A 14,845-nucleotide genomic window follows, 5' to 3' on the forward strand; every position below is an offset into this window, starting at 1 on the left:
AGGGCTGCTATCTGGTGCTTGCTAAAATCTCCACTGGCTCCCAGGATGTGCCAGAAGGCATTTTCCTTCGAACCTGATTAGCAAAATCAACTAACACTCTTAATTCTCTTAGGACATTAGTTCCCAAAATCCCTTCTCCTCCCGAATTCATTAAGCCAAATTGGTCTTTATTTCCCCTCTTTCACACTTAATACAAAATATTTCTGTGGAAGGGAACAACATTCTTTGTCTCATTAAACCCCTGTAAAGTCTTAACTACAGCCAGAGGGTCTAACAGGTTCTTATTCTGAGTACTCATCAAAGAATAAGTGGCACTTGTATCTAACAACAAATTCTGTCCAAAAGCCCCTCCTTCAAACTTCACATAAAACATGAACCTCCTTCATCCATCTGTGTGCCATAAAAGGTGCCATATTTGCGGATGTCCGGCCTCCCTACAGGGAGGCAAATGGCTGTGGTATTGGTGCACTCGGGGGTTTTCCTGCATGCTCAGTCAGCCTGAACAAAAATTCCAGGGTGGACAAGCCTTAGGGGATATCTCTAAATTTTCACCTACAAGGGATCAAGAGCTTTGACTTGACCCTTGAAGTGCCTGACTTCATTCACTTTCCTTTTTTCACTTTTGCGCTCCTTCAACATTTTATTTAGGAGAGGCCATAGCTTTAAACAAGATTGTTTCATGCAGACACGAACTTTTCAATCTTTGGGCCAGATCCTTCATTTGGAAATTTACTGATTTTCTCAGAAGTGCTTCCTAGGTACTAATCTATAATTGCCTGACAACTATATCCTCAAAGACAATAAATACTTTCAATGGAGGGGGGGCAGGAGAAAGAGAAGGGAGAGAGAGTGGAGGCAAGAGAAAAAGCAAAGAGAGAGAAAAAGTGGAGAGGGAGAGAAGAAGCAAAGAGGAGAAATGAGAAAAGCATAACTTTAGCTGTAAGGAAAACTAAAGCAGAGAAAAGGACAGAGAACAACCATGAATCTAGAAGTAGGCCCCTGGGGGCCAAAGCATCTGGAAACCCCACAGAAAATGCTCTAAGTACATTAAGTGAATTAACTCGGCGGAGTGCTTCCACAGGACCGAGGCTAGCGTCGACTTCTGGAGCGTTGCACTGTGGGTGGCTATCCCACAGTTCCCGCAGTCTCCGCTGCCCATTGGAATCATGGGTTGAGATCCCAATGCCTAATGGGGCTAAAACATTGTCGCGGGTGGTTCTGGGTACATATCGTCAGGCCCCCGTTCCCTCCCTCCCTCCGTGAAAGCAAGGGCAGACAATCGTTTTGCATCTTTTTTCCTGAGTTACCTGTGCAGATGCCATACCACGGCAAGCATGGAGCCCGCTCAGCTCACTGTCACCGTATGTCTCCTGGGTGCTGGCAGACACGGTACTGCATTGCTACACAGTAGCAGCAACCCATTGCCTTGTGGCAGCAGACGGTGCAATAGGACTGGTAGCCGTCATCGTCATGTCCGAGGTGTTCCTGGCCACGTCGGCCAGGAGCGCCTGGGCAGAAATGGGCGCAGGGACTAAATTTGGAGTGACTTGATCACTCTTCAATAGTCAGTCCTATTGAACCATCTTATGGTGAGCAGGCCGGCGATATGGATTGCTAGCAGTCCTATTGCATCATCTTCTGACGGGCAGGCAAGAGATGAGGATAGCTGTTAGGATATAGATATTCAGGCCTGTCTGTAAAGGCCTGTACTTTAAGAATTTAGGTGTATTCTTATCACTTGGCTAGTTAGTTATAAAAGAAAGAATCAAAATCACTGTCTGCCAGTGTAAGCTCCTTCTCTTACTGTGACAGTTTGTGACCCTGTGCTTAGGCTCAGGCCTTTGGCTAAGCAGCAGACGCAGCCATAAGCTAGGAAGGGAAAAGTCACATCCTCACATTCCAAACTAGTCACATTGAAAGAAGGTGCTATTGGGCTGCCAGGCACTATCAGGACAGGATTGTATTCCTATCACCTCCAGAGAAAGGGAAGTGCCTAGAAAATGTAAAAGGAAACTTTGTTTGATAACATCCTGTCTGGCAAGAACTCACTTATCAATAGCTGGGATGTGAAACCCTCACTTCTGTATAGTCTTATAATTATAGTTTCTACTTTGCTATTGTTTGTCTGTATTGTTTATCTTCTGCCGATCAGCCCTGAGATGTGGATGGCATGCAGTCCTTCTGCACCATCTGCTGCCAGCCAAAATGTAAAAGATAGATGGAGTGGATCAAAACAAGAAAAAGACCAGATTTGTTTTGTACTCATTTGCTTCCCCTCCCCTCCCCCGTCTCGGGGACTCATTCCTCTAGGTCACACTGCAGTCACTCACAGAGAAGGTGCAGCGAGGTAAATCTAGCCATGTATCAATCAGAGGCCAGACTAACCTCCTTGTTCCAATAAGAACAATCATTTAGGTGCACTATTTCTTATTGGAACCCTCCGTGAAGTCCTGCCTGAAATACTCCTTGATGTAAAGCCACCCCCTTTGTTGATTTTAGCTCCCTGAAGCCAACCCTGTAAGCCGTGTCGTCAGTCGCCCCTCCCTCCATCAAAGCAATGGCAGACAATCCTTCCGCGCCTTTTTTCTGTGCGGATGCCATACCAAGGCAAGCATGGAGGCCGCTCAGCTCACTTTGGCAATTAGGAGCACATGAAACACCACACACATTATCCAGCAGTATATACAGCACCAGAACTTGGCAGAGCGATACCGGGCGCGGAGGCGACGTCAGCGCGGTCACGTGAGTGATCAGGATATGGACACAGATTTCTCTGAACGCATGGGCCCTGCCAAGGCATGCATCATGGTGCTAATGGGGCAGGTTTATGCCATGGAACACCAATTCTGGGCTCAGGAAACAAGCACAGACTGGTGGGACCGCACAGTGTTGCAGGTCTGGGACGATTCCCAGTGGCCGCGAAACATTCGCATGCGTAAGGGAACTTTCATGGAACTTTGTGACTTGCTTTCCCCTGCCCTGAAGCACATGAATACCAAGATGAGAGCAGCCCTCACAGTTGAGAAGCGAGTGGCGATAGCCCTGTGGAAGCTTGCAACGCCAAACAGCTATCGGTCAGTTGGGAATCAGTTTGAAGTGGGCAAATCTACTGTTGGGGCTGCTGTGATGCAAGTAGCCCACGCAATCAAAGATCTGCTGATATCAAGGGTAGTGACCCTGGGATATGTGCAGGTCATAGTGGATGGCTTTGCTGCAGTGGGATTGCCTAACTGTGGTGGGGCCATAGACGGAACCCATATCCCTATCTTGGCACCGGAGCACCAAGCCGGCGACTACATAAACCGCAAGGGGTACTTTTCGATAGTGCTGCAAGCTCTGGTGGATCACAAGGGACGTTTCACCAACATCAATGTGGGATGGCCGGGAAAGGTACATGACACTTGCATCTTCAGGAACTCTGGTGTGTTTCAAAATCTGCAGGAAGGGACTTTATTCCCAGACCAGAAAATAACTGTTGGGGATGTTGAAATGCCTATAGTTATCCTTGGGGACCCAGCCTATCCCTTAATGCCATGGATCATGAAGCCATACAGTCTGGACAGTAGTCAGGAGCTGTTCAACTACAGGCTGAGCAAGTGCAGAATGGTGGTAGAATGTGCATTTGGACGTTTAAAGGCGCGCTGGCACAGTTTACTGACTCGCTTAGACCTCAGCGAAACCAATATTCCCACTGTTATTACTGTTGGCTGTGCGCTCCACAATATCTGTGAGAGTAAGGGGGATACGTTTATGGTGGGGTGGGAGGTTGAGGCAAATCACCTGGCTGCTGGTTACACGCAGCCAGACACCAGGGCGTTTAGAAGAGCACAGGAGTGCGTGGTACACATCAGAGAAGCTTTGAAAACCAGTTTCATGACTGGCCAGGCTACAGTGTGAAAGTTCTCTTTGTTTCTCCTTGATGAAACCCCCCGCCTCTTTGTTCACTCTACTTCCATGTAAGCTAACCACCCTCCTCTCCTCCCTTCCATCACCGCTTGCAGAGGCAATAAAGTCATTGTTGCTTCACATTCATGCATTCTTTATTCATTCATTACACAAATAGAGGGATGACTACCAAGGTAGCCCAGGAGGGGTGGTGGAGGAGGGAAGGAAAATGCCACACAGCACTTTAAAAGTTTACAACTTTAAAATTCATTGAATGCCAGCCTTCTGTTTTTTGGGCAATCCTTTGTGGCGGAGTGGCTGGTTGGCCAGAGGCCCTCCACTGTGTTCTTGGGTGTCTGGGTGTGGAGGCTATGGAACTCGGGGAGGAGGGCGGTTGGTTACAGAGGGGCAGCAGTGGCAGTCTGTGCTCCAGCTGCCTTTGCTGCAGCTCAGCCATACACTGGAGCATACTGGTTTGATCCTCCAGCAGCCTCAGCATTGAATCCTGCCTCCTCTCATCACGCTGCCGCCATATTTGTGCTTCCATCACCTCTCCTCCCGGTCTTTCTGTGCTTTCCTGCACTCTAACATTATTTGCCTCCACGCATTCGTCTGTGCTCTGTCAGTGTGGGAGGACAGCATGAGCCCAGAGAACATTTCATCACGAGTGCATTTTTTTTTCTTTCTAATCTTCACTAGCTTCTGGGAAAGAGAAGATCCTGTGATCATTGAAACACATGCAGCTGGTGGAGAAAAAAAAAGGGACAGCGATATTTAAAAAGACACATTTTATAAAACAGTGGCTATACTCTTTCAGGGTAAACCTGCTGTTAACATTACATATATAGCACATGTGCTTTCGTTACAAGGTCGCATTTTGTCTCCCCCCACCGCGTGGCTACCCCCTCAACCCTCCCCCCTCCCCATGGCTAACAGCGGGGAACATTTCTGTTCAGCCACAGGCAAAGAGCCCAGAAGGAATGAGCTCCTCTGAGTGTCCCCTGAAGAAAAGCACCCTATTTCAACCAGGTGACCATGAATGATATTTCACTCTCCTGAGGATAACACAGAGAGATAAAGAACGGATGTTGTTTGAACGCCCGCGAACATACGCTGCAATGCTTTGTTGTACAATGATTCCCGAGTACGTGTTACTGGCCTGGAGTTGTAAAGTGTCCTACCATTAAGGACGCAATAAGGCTGCCCTCCCCAGAAACCTTTTTCAAACGTTTTGGGAGTACATCCAGGAGAGCCGTGAATGCCAGGGCAAATTAATCCTTTCACATATTTGCTTTTAAACCATGTATAGTATTTTTAAAGGTACACTCACCCTAGGTCCCTTCTCCACCTGCCGGGTCCAGGAGGCAGCCTTGGGTGGGTTCAGGGGGTACTGGCTCCAGGTCCAGGGTGAGAAACAGTTCCTGGATGTCAGGAAAATCGGTTTCTCCACTTGCTTGCTGTGAGCTATCTACAACCTCCTCCTCCTCATCTTCTTCTTCTTCCCCCAAACCTGCTTCCATGTCGCCTCCACCTCCACTGAAGGAGTCAAACAAAACGGCTGGGGTAGTGGTGGCTGGAGAGAGTCCAGCGAAGGGCAACAAAAATGATTAGGGGTCTGGAACACATGACTTATGAGGAGAGGCTGAGGGAACTGGGATTGTTTAGTCTGCAGAAGAGAAGAATGAGGGGGGATTTGATAGCTGCTTTCAACTACCTGAGAGGTGGTTCCAGAGAGGATGGTTCTAGCCTATTCTTGATGGTAGAAGAGGACAGGACAAGGAGTAATGGTCTAAAGTTGCAGTGGGGGAGGTTTAGGTTGGATATTAGGAAAAGCTTTTTCACTAGGAGGGTGGTGAAACAATGGAATGCGTTACCTAGGGAGGTGGTAGAATCTCCTTCCTTAGAAGTTTTTAAGGTCAGGCTTGACAGAGCCCTGGCTGGGATGATGTAATTGGGGATTGGTCCTGCTTTGAGCAGGGGGTTGGACTAGATGACCTCCTGAGGTCCCTTCCAACCCTGATATCCTATGATTCTATGATTCTATGATTAACCCCCTAAAACGGCATGCAGCTCATCATAGAAGCGGCATGTTTGGGGCTCTGACCCGGAGCGGCCGTTCACCTTTCTGGATTTCTGGAAGGCTTGCCTCAGCTCCTTAAGTTTCACATGGCACTGTTTCGGGTCCCTGTTATGGCCTCTGTCCTTCATGCCCTGGGAGATTTTGACAAAGGTTTTGGCATTTTGAAAACTGGAACGGAGTTCTGATAGCACGGATTCCTCTCCCCATACAGCGATCAGATCCCGTACCTCCCGTTCGGTCCATGCTGGAGCTCTTTTGCGATTCTGGGACTCCATCATGGTCACCTCTGCTGATGAGCTCTGCATGGTCACCTGCAGCTTGCCATGCTGGCCAAACAGGAAATGAGATTCAAAAGTTTGCGGTTCTTTTCCTGTCTACCTGGCCAGTGCATCTGAGTCGAGAGTGCTGTCCAGAGCGGTCACAGTGGTGCACTCTGGGATAGCTCCCGGAGGCCAATACCGTCGAATTGTGTCCACAGTACCCCAAATTCGACCTGGCAAGGCTGATTAAAGCGCTAATCCACTTGTCAGGGGTGGAGTAAGGAAATCGATTTTAAGAGCCCTTTAAGTCGAAATAAAGGGCTTCATCGTGTGGACGGGTGCAGGTTTACATCGATTTAACGCTGCTAAATTCGACCTAAAGTCCTAGTGTAGACCAGGGCTTAGGACCATTTCCTTCCTGGGCTTTAGTTGAATTCAGAACCAACTCTGAAACAACTGCACTATTCTCAACCATCCCAGACTGAAAGGCATCTTCCGTCTGCTTCACAAAGAAGAGCTGGAGACACATTCTCCTTTACCAGACACACAGCTTGGGATCTCATTTCCCGTGTCTCAGACAACTGCTTGAAGACCGGGGTAGCTCCCTCCATAGGCAAGTCAATACCCCTGATAGACACAGGCACATTTCCTTCACTGTCACAATTCTCCACACAAGTAACAGGTAAGGTCCAGGGACACTCATCTTCCACTATCCTTGCCTTCCCAAACTGCTGATTAGACAAAGCATCAGCTCACAAGGCTGCCTTGGCTCATCCAAACTTTCCTTACCAGGCACATGGCCACTCCTAACAGATAAACTGCTGCTCTCCTCACTACACTGAGCTACTTCCAGCAAATCACAGTTCCCCTTTCTAGGTTCACTTTTATAAGCTGTACTAGCCAAAAATCCATTACCCAACAAAAATCTACACTTTACTTCCTCAGCTAGGCCTTTAGCCTGACCATCCACTTTAATCTGCTCCTGAGAAACATTTTCCTGACCAACGAGTTCTTTCTGTGCTTGATCTACTTCCAGGTTTACTTCCGAGACATTAGACAGACATTTAGAAATTTCATTCTCAGACAAACTGTTCTTTTCCTCAGACAAACATTTGAAGAAACCCTCCCCAGGCAAATCAATGTCCATAATAGACACAGGTTCAAGATAATTCCTTTCCTGTGACTGGCTACCTGGACTGAACAAAGCTTTAATATTTTCCCCAATCAAAAGATCCTTAGGCAGAAAGGTCCTTACACCAGTTATAACTTCAAGCTTAGTACCATTCCATTCAAGGTGGATTCTGGCTAAAGACATGCTTACAGTAAGCTCATAGAGGACTACAACATTCACACTCTGATTTGGTAAGTATTCTTGCTCTTTACAAGATCTGCTTTAACAAGAGTGACGTTAGAAGCTATAATTTGCCCTAAACAGCTTTTACCATTGACTTTTACACACTCTATGAATTTTCCCTTACCACTCCCATAAGGAGCATTGGCACAATTTATGGGGTCACCTTGTATTGAACTCACAGGCACAGGCACTTAACATTATCAGATCTCTCCGTTCTTGATTTGTAGCTTTCTTTTTACAGCTTATCCCATTTTCTGGGCACAAATCTTCCAGGGTTTTTTTTTGTCAAGGAACTTATATGCTTTTTGCTAAGCCATTGCAACTGCTCTTTAACCAACCAAACTCTCACGACCAAAATTCAAAATTGGATAGTGTGCAGTTCTGACCCAAAGCTTGATTGACCTGGCTTAACTGACGTGGATCCTATCACGACTACACCACTGTAACGATGCTGGCTTTGTGGGACCCAGCTGAGAGTGTTAATCCTGGACAAATTGCTGAAAGCAGGGCAGTTACAGCCCAGGCCTGGGCTTCCTTTGCACAACAAGGCAAACCAAACCAGCCAAACAGAGAAGACTTTGGTTTTACCCCACTGGCTAACCATAAGTCATACAAGGAATTCCCTTGGACAATCAAGTTTCCCAGTATCACCACCAGTGCCACTCGTTATGGGGATGAAGGGTTATGAAAACCAATACCCCAGTAAAAGAAAAAGGGTTCTCCTGATCCCAAGGGACCAAGCCCCAGACCCAGGTCAATACACAAATCAGATCTTACCCACCAATCACGCTGTTGCCAATCCTTTAGCATCTAAAATTTAAAGGTTTATTCATAAAATGAAAAAGATATAGATGAGAGCAAGAATTGGCTCAATGGAATCAATTACATACAGGGATAGCAAAGTTCTTGGTTCAGGCTTGTAGCAGAGATGGAATAAACTGCAGGTTCTAATAAAATCTCTGGAGAACATCAACAGCCGGGACGTGTCATTCAGTCCTTTGCTCAGAGCGCCAGTTTTAGGCAAGAAGCAGGACTGTAGATTAGATAGAGATGAGGCAGCTGCATTTTCTAGTCGTTTCCAGGTGTAAGGACACCTCTTTGTTCTTACTGTGGAAAATTACAGCAAAATGGAGTTTGGAGTCACATGAGCAAGCCACATGCCCGTGCACAATTCAGTTCTTTACAGGAGGCAGCCAATGCTCACATGCCATTTTCAACGTTCTCAGGAAGACTTCTTATGTGGACTGGAGTCTTCCAAGGTCCATTGTCAGTGAAGTGTTTCTTGGCTGGGCACTGAATGTGCACATTCCTTTCTCCAGAAGTTGACCAAATGCTTTACTAAGGCTACTTCAGAATCAAAACACATTGATATGCAAGTACATAGCCAATATTCATAACTTCAACTAAAAAAACCGATTCACCTATTCAGATAGTATAATCATAATAAGCAAATCAGAACCTTTCCATAGACAACATTTGTAGAGTATTTCTTCTAATAAATATCAGTGGTTGCACCAACGATCTATACGGTCACAGATTATATTAAGAAGGTCACAGGGGTTCGTTCTGCTTTGACCAGGGGATGGACTACGTGACCTCCTGAGGTCTCTTTCAACCCTAACCTTCTACGATTCAATGAACAAAAGCCCAAAGATCACTTACTGAGGGTGGGGATGGCCTGTAGAAGAGACAGCCTGAGAAGGAAGCTTTCTTCTCTCATAGGAATACTGGGCTTCACTGATCCCTCTCATTTGCTATTTCGACTACCCCAGCAGGGCAGAGCCTTCAGACTGAGCTGGCCCAAGGAACCTGGACCACACCATAGGAAGAGGCAGTTGTCGCTCAAAAAAAAAAAGAGAGGAACACCTTGCTGCTGTATGGATCCACCACAAGGTGTCTCTTAGGGTGAGCAGGCACCCTTCACGGTACCTTACCACAGAGGGAGGAGACCTTGGGATTTTCGCAAGGAGGTGGTAGGAAGTGGCCAAGAAGGGCCACCTTACATAGGCAGCGGGTATAGTACACCAAGGGAGGCTAAATCTCCACTGTCCTGCTGACCAACTTGCCACAATTGAAAGAATGGACACCTGGGCTGTGGTGGCTCATGCCCCACCTGGTCTCTGCCCCTCATGCCCCTCCCCTCTTTTCTTCCATGACTTCACCTACGCTCCATTCTTCCTGTCCTTGCGACACCTGGTTACCATGGCCTTTGCTGAGTCCTGACTCCCTCCTCTCCTCCATCCCCTCCTCCGTGAACCCCCTGTCTGCCACTCACTGAGTCCCTCCTCTCATCCACTCACCTTCCCTGTGGCCCCCCACCTCCCACATGCTGAGTCCCTCCTCTAGCTTGAGAACATTCTGAGGTAAACATCCCTCAAAATCCAGGGTAACATAGGGCAGTTCCAAAACCCTCTCTTGTCATGCGGGTTTAAAGTCAGTACCGCGAGGTGAGTACATTCTGCAGATGTATTTGACCACTTTGTCACGAAGATCCTTGGTTTTGACCCCATAAATAATAGGGTTGAGCATGGGGGGAATGAGGTAATTGAGGTTGGACAAGATGATGTGAATGTGAGGAGTGATGCCCTGACCAAACCTGTGTGACAGACTGGAGAGGAGTCCAAGAGGATAAGCCATCAGTAGCGCACAGATATGGGCTGTGCAGGTCTTGAGGGCTTTCTGGTTGGCTTCCTTGGAAGAGATTCTGAGGAGCGTCCTGATGATCAGACCGTAGGACAGGCCAATGAGCGTCAGGTCGAACCCAATGATTACAAACGCCATCAGCAAGCCGTACACTCTGCTGGCTGTGATGTCCCCACATGACACCTTTGCCACAGCTATGTGGTCACAGTACGTGTGGGGGATAATGCGGTTGGCACAGAATGGCTGCCTGCTCAGGAGCAGGGGCATAGGCAGAATGAAGAGAACAGCTCTTGTCAAACCCACTAGCCCGAGCTTAGCTATTCGTGCGTTGGTGAGGATGGTGGCGTATCTCAAAGGGTTACATATGGCAACATAGCGATCAAAGGCCATTGTCACTAGGACAGCTGAGTGCATAGTAGAAAATGCGTGAAAGAAGAACATCTGGGTGAGGCAGCTCTTCACAGTAATGCTTTTCAAATTGAACCAAAAAATACACAGTGCCTTTGGCACAAAGGAGGTAGATGTGGTGATGTCTGAGAGCGCCAGCATGCAGAGCAGCAGGTACATCGGCTTGTGCAGGGTCTGCTCTTTGCCTACCACAAACAGAACTGTGAAATTTCCCAACAGGCCCACTATGTAGAACGCAAAGAAAGGGATGGAAATCCAGATGTGGTCATCTTCCAGGCCAGGGATGCCGGTTAGGATGAATATTGAAGAGTCAGAGGGGGAGAAGCTGAAATTTGCCATGAGGTGGCCGGTGCGTCGATCAGGCTCAGAAATGCTCCATGTGCCTGTGAAGGGAGAGAAGCACAGCGAGGGGGATTACACAGTTTATAACAAATAGTATGGTAACTATTTTATAGTTATTAAGACTATAAAAAGGGGGTTAATCAGTGAGGTGCCAAGATTTACAGATGGCAGCATATTATTTTGGCCACGGTCAACTCCAGAAATAGATTGGATCTGCCGTTGCAGCTTGATTCCTGTATGTTTTATGTGCTCTTGCCAAGAATTGAACAAAATAGGTACTCTATCTATGCAAGCTCTGGCAAATGTTTGGAACCCAATTAACATCAAGCCAAGTTAATGTTGTCAATAGTGTAGGAATCTCGGCATTTAGCCATTAAAGGTATATGGTAGTGTGCCTCAGTTTCCCTTCTTAGACAGCACATGAGGTCTGGAGTTCCTTCTCTCCTGTGAAAAGTTTCAAGACTGTTCACAGACATGAACTTTGTAATATCACAATCACAACGTCTTTTCACATAAAGTGTTTTCTCATGCATGACTCTTAACATGTTCAAGGGATTTTCCAAACAATTAGGCACATTGTAGAGTTTTACAGTTCTTGGTATTAGCAACACATTACTTCCAAAAATCACCACTGGCAATAACAACAAATCCATTGCAAGTGTCAATCTACAATCATTTTTTCATGCCACACCTTTGGCCCAATACCATTGGGATTTTGGGGTTTTAGGGTTAACCTGTGTCCTCTCTTTGCAAAATTAAGTTCTCTCTTTCCTCCTTGTCCTGAAGGATCAAATCCTGATTTCTCTTGCTTAACAGAATCCACTGACTGATTGGGTGTGCCCTCTGTGCTAACAGCTATTAGCCAGTCTTTCTTCTCCCTGTCAGCCAGGTAATTTGCATCCAACCAGACAGAAGCCCCTTTACCAGTGTTCAGATCCTTAACTCTTACCAATTCCAAGGCTGGACTCTGTCTTAAAGAGATACCATCCATTTTTACTAGCATATTAGATGCAAGATTCTGTTGTCCTTCCATTACCAACCTCTGTTTCCACATGGAAACAGATGTTAAATTCACTGAGAGACTACAAGTCATAGGCAAAATGTCTAGAGGTGAGAGTGTACCTGCCATCCTGGCCTGCATTCTTGAGAGATTAACGACACAGCTCTTCTGCTCTGCAGACTTAGCTACCCAGTCTTCCCTCTCAATCTGAGAAACAGACTGTTCAGAGTGATCGCTTTAGATAAAAGAAAAGGAGTACTTGTGGCACCTGAGAGACTAACCAATTTATTTGAGCTTAACCTTTTGTGAGCTACAGCTCACTTCATCGGATGCATACTGTGGAAAGTGTAGAAGATCTTTTTATACACACAAAGCATGAAAAATACCTCCTCCCACCCCACTCTCCTGCTAGTAATAGCTTATCTAAAGTGACCACTCTCCTGAAAATGTGTATGATAATACAGGTGGACCATTTGCAGCACAAATCCAGGGTTTAACAAGAATGTCGGGGGGGGGGGGTACATAGGAAAAAACAAGGGGAAATAGGTTACCTTGCATAATGACTTAGCCACTCCCAGTCTCTATTCAAGCCCAAGTTAATTGTATCCAATTTGAAAATGAATTCCAATTCAGCAGTCTCTCACCAACGTACATGGCAGAGGGGCATTGCTGGATCATGATGGGAGACAGGCCAGTCCTTGATTACAGACAGCCTCCCAACCTGAAGGAAATACTCACCAGCAACCACACACCATGCAACAGAATCACTAACCCAGGAACCTATCCTTGCAACAAAGCCCGTTGCCAACTGTGCCCACATATCTATTCAGGGGACACCATCACAGGGCCTAATAACATCAGCCACACTATCAGAGGCTCGTTCACCTGCACATCCACCAATGTGATATATGCCATCATGTGCCAGCAATGCCCCTCTGCCATATACATTGGTCAAACTGGACAGTCTCTACGTAAAAGGATAAATGGACACAAATCAGATGTCAAGATTTATAACATTCATAAACCAGTCAGAGAACCCTTCAATCTCTCTTGTCACACGATTACAGACATGAAATTTTCCTGACAGTCACCAGCAACATGCAAGTTGTCAGGCTCAATAGGCTTAGGAATCATTTCCTCCTTGTTACAAGTTTCCACATTGTCAATGGGCAACATAGTCAAATCACCTTCATGCTCTTTTTGTGCCCTAGCAATCTGATCATGCCGACCTGGTATACGCTTTCCCAGCAACACACCAGCAACAGGCAAAATAAAAGCACCAGAATTGTTTGGTCTCTGGGATTTTGTCATGACACTAACTGGATGCAACCCAGTCACAGTGTCATTCTTCCCAGAAGACCCAAATCTAGGACCATTCCCTTAATGGGCTTTAGTTGTATCCAGAACCAACACTGAGACACCTGCATTACCCGCAACCGACACAGGCTGTACTGGTTCCTGCCTTGGCATTTGCCCCTTGGGTGTGATATATCTCACTGGCGAGACACATTCACTGATTACCCTCAGCCAAGGGAGCATGTGTGACAGGAGGCACCTCACCCCCTGCAGAGGAAGAGCTGTGGAGAGCGTGGGGTGGCTCTGAGATGGTCAGATCTAGGGATTATTGGGGAGCATGGAGCAGACACTAGCGACCAGGGAGCTGTTGGAATCGGGGCAGCCTGGGATGGGGAAGGAGAGTATGGAGAGGGGGGCACAGAGTATAATGGGAGATTGAAAAAGGTGAGGAGCAAACTGACGGGTTTGTCCCAGGTGGCACCTGGAGCTGGGGTTCCACCGAGTCCTCTGACTCCTCAGCCTGAGCTTCCTCTCTCAATGGGCTGTTGTGACCCGCTAAAGACCCGCTCCCAGTGTTGCCTCCACCAGCGTTCCCACAGGCAGGGACACACCTGGCTGCAGGTACAGGCAGGCTCTGATCAGCCTCTGCGTGAGCCAACGATAGAATGATTACAGCCAAAATAACCCCCAGCTCCCTAGCCCACGACCCCAGAGCTGTACCGGACTGAACTGGTCCAAATTCCAACCATTATGAATTTCTTTCCTGGTTTGCCCCTCCCTCAATGTGGGGACACCATGTGCGCTTTTGGTAACCAAGCTGATATTCCCCCGCGCCCCACACACTTCACTTAACGGCATCCTGGGTTTCGATTAAAACATCAAACAAGTTTGTGAATTACACCTTGGGTTTCTAGGTTTCCATACACAGGTTAGAAATCCCTTTGGCCGGGGTCCAGCACTTCCCTCAGTAAGGATTATTTTTTCACATCTTTCCCGTCCTCTTGAGTGGAGAGGCCCTTCCCAACCAGCTACCTAGATTGAAGGCATCTTGCCTCGTGGGCGTTACTGATGTGTAACTACAATTGAAAAACAGAAAATAGAATACCAGGGTCGAAAGGGACCTCAGGAGGTCATCAAGTCCAACCCCCTTCTCAAAGCTGGACCAATCCCCAATTTTTGCTCCAGATCCCTAAATGGGCCCCTGAAGGATTGAACTCACAACTCTGGGTTTAGCAGGCCAATGCTCAAACCACTGAGCTATCCCTCCCTCCTATGTATTGATACATAGTCAATATTCATGACTTCAGGTACACAAATCATACATGCATACAAACAGGATAATCATATTCAGAAGATCATAACTTTTCCAATGACATCTTACATAACACATCTGACATGAAATGTATCAGAAATATGCTATAATCATATCATAATAATATCACGATGAGAAATAGGGGTGCAGGCTCACACAAAGGTCAATTGTTCTTTCTACAGGTGAAATGCCTGAAGTTACACAACAACAACAACAACTATTGGAAATAAAATTGAGTAAACGTTGTGACACCCAGGTTGCAGTT

At 46.8% G+C, this 14,845-nt stretch overlaps 1 protein-coding gene across 1 annotated transcript; it reads right to left on the reverse strand.

The window, feature by feature from the left end:
- Nucleotides 1-9,997: 9,997 nt before the first annotated feature.
- Nucleotides 9,998-10,969, reverse strand: LOC311514479 (olfactory receptor 52P1-like; the record flags this gene model as incomplete). Its single annotated transcript, XM_084617045.1, has 1 exon — nt 9,998-10,969. The coding sequence occupies one exon, from the start codon at nt 10,967-10,969 to the stop codon at nt 9,998-10,000; it is 972 nt and encodes a 323-aa protein (XP_084473171.1).
- Between the last annotated feature and the right edge of the window lie 3,876 nt (nt 10,970-14,845).

This window comes from Lepidochelys olivacea (genome assembly GCF_965140295.1).
Source record: "Lepidochelys olivacea isolate rLepOli2 genome assembly, chromosome: 1".
Taxonomy (NCBI): domain Eukaryota; kingdom Metazoa; phylum Chordata; order Testudines; family Cheloniidae; genus Lepidochelys; species Lepidochelys olivacea.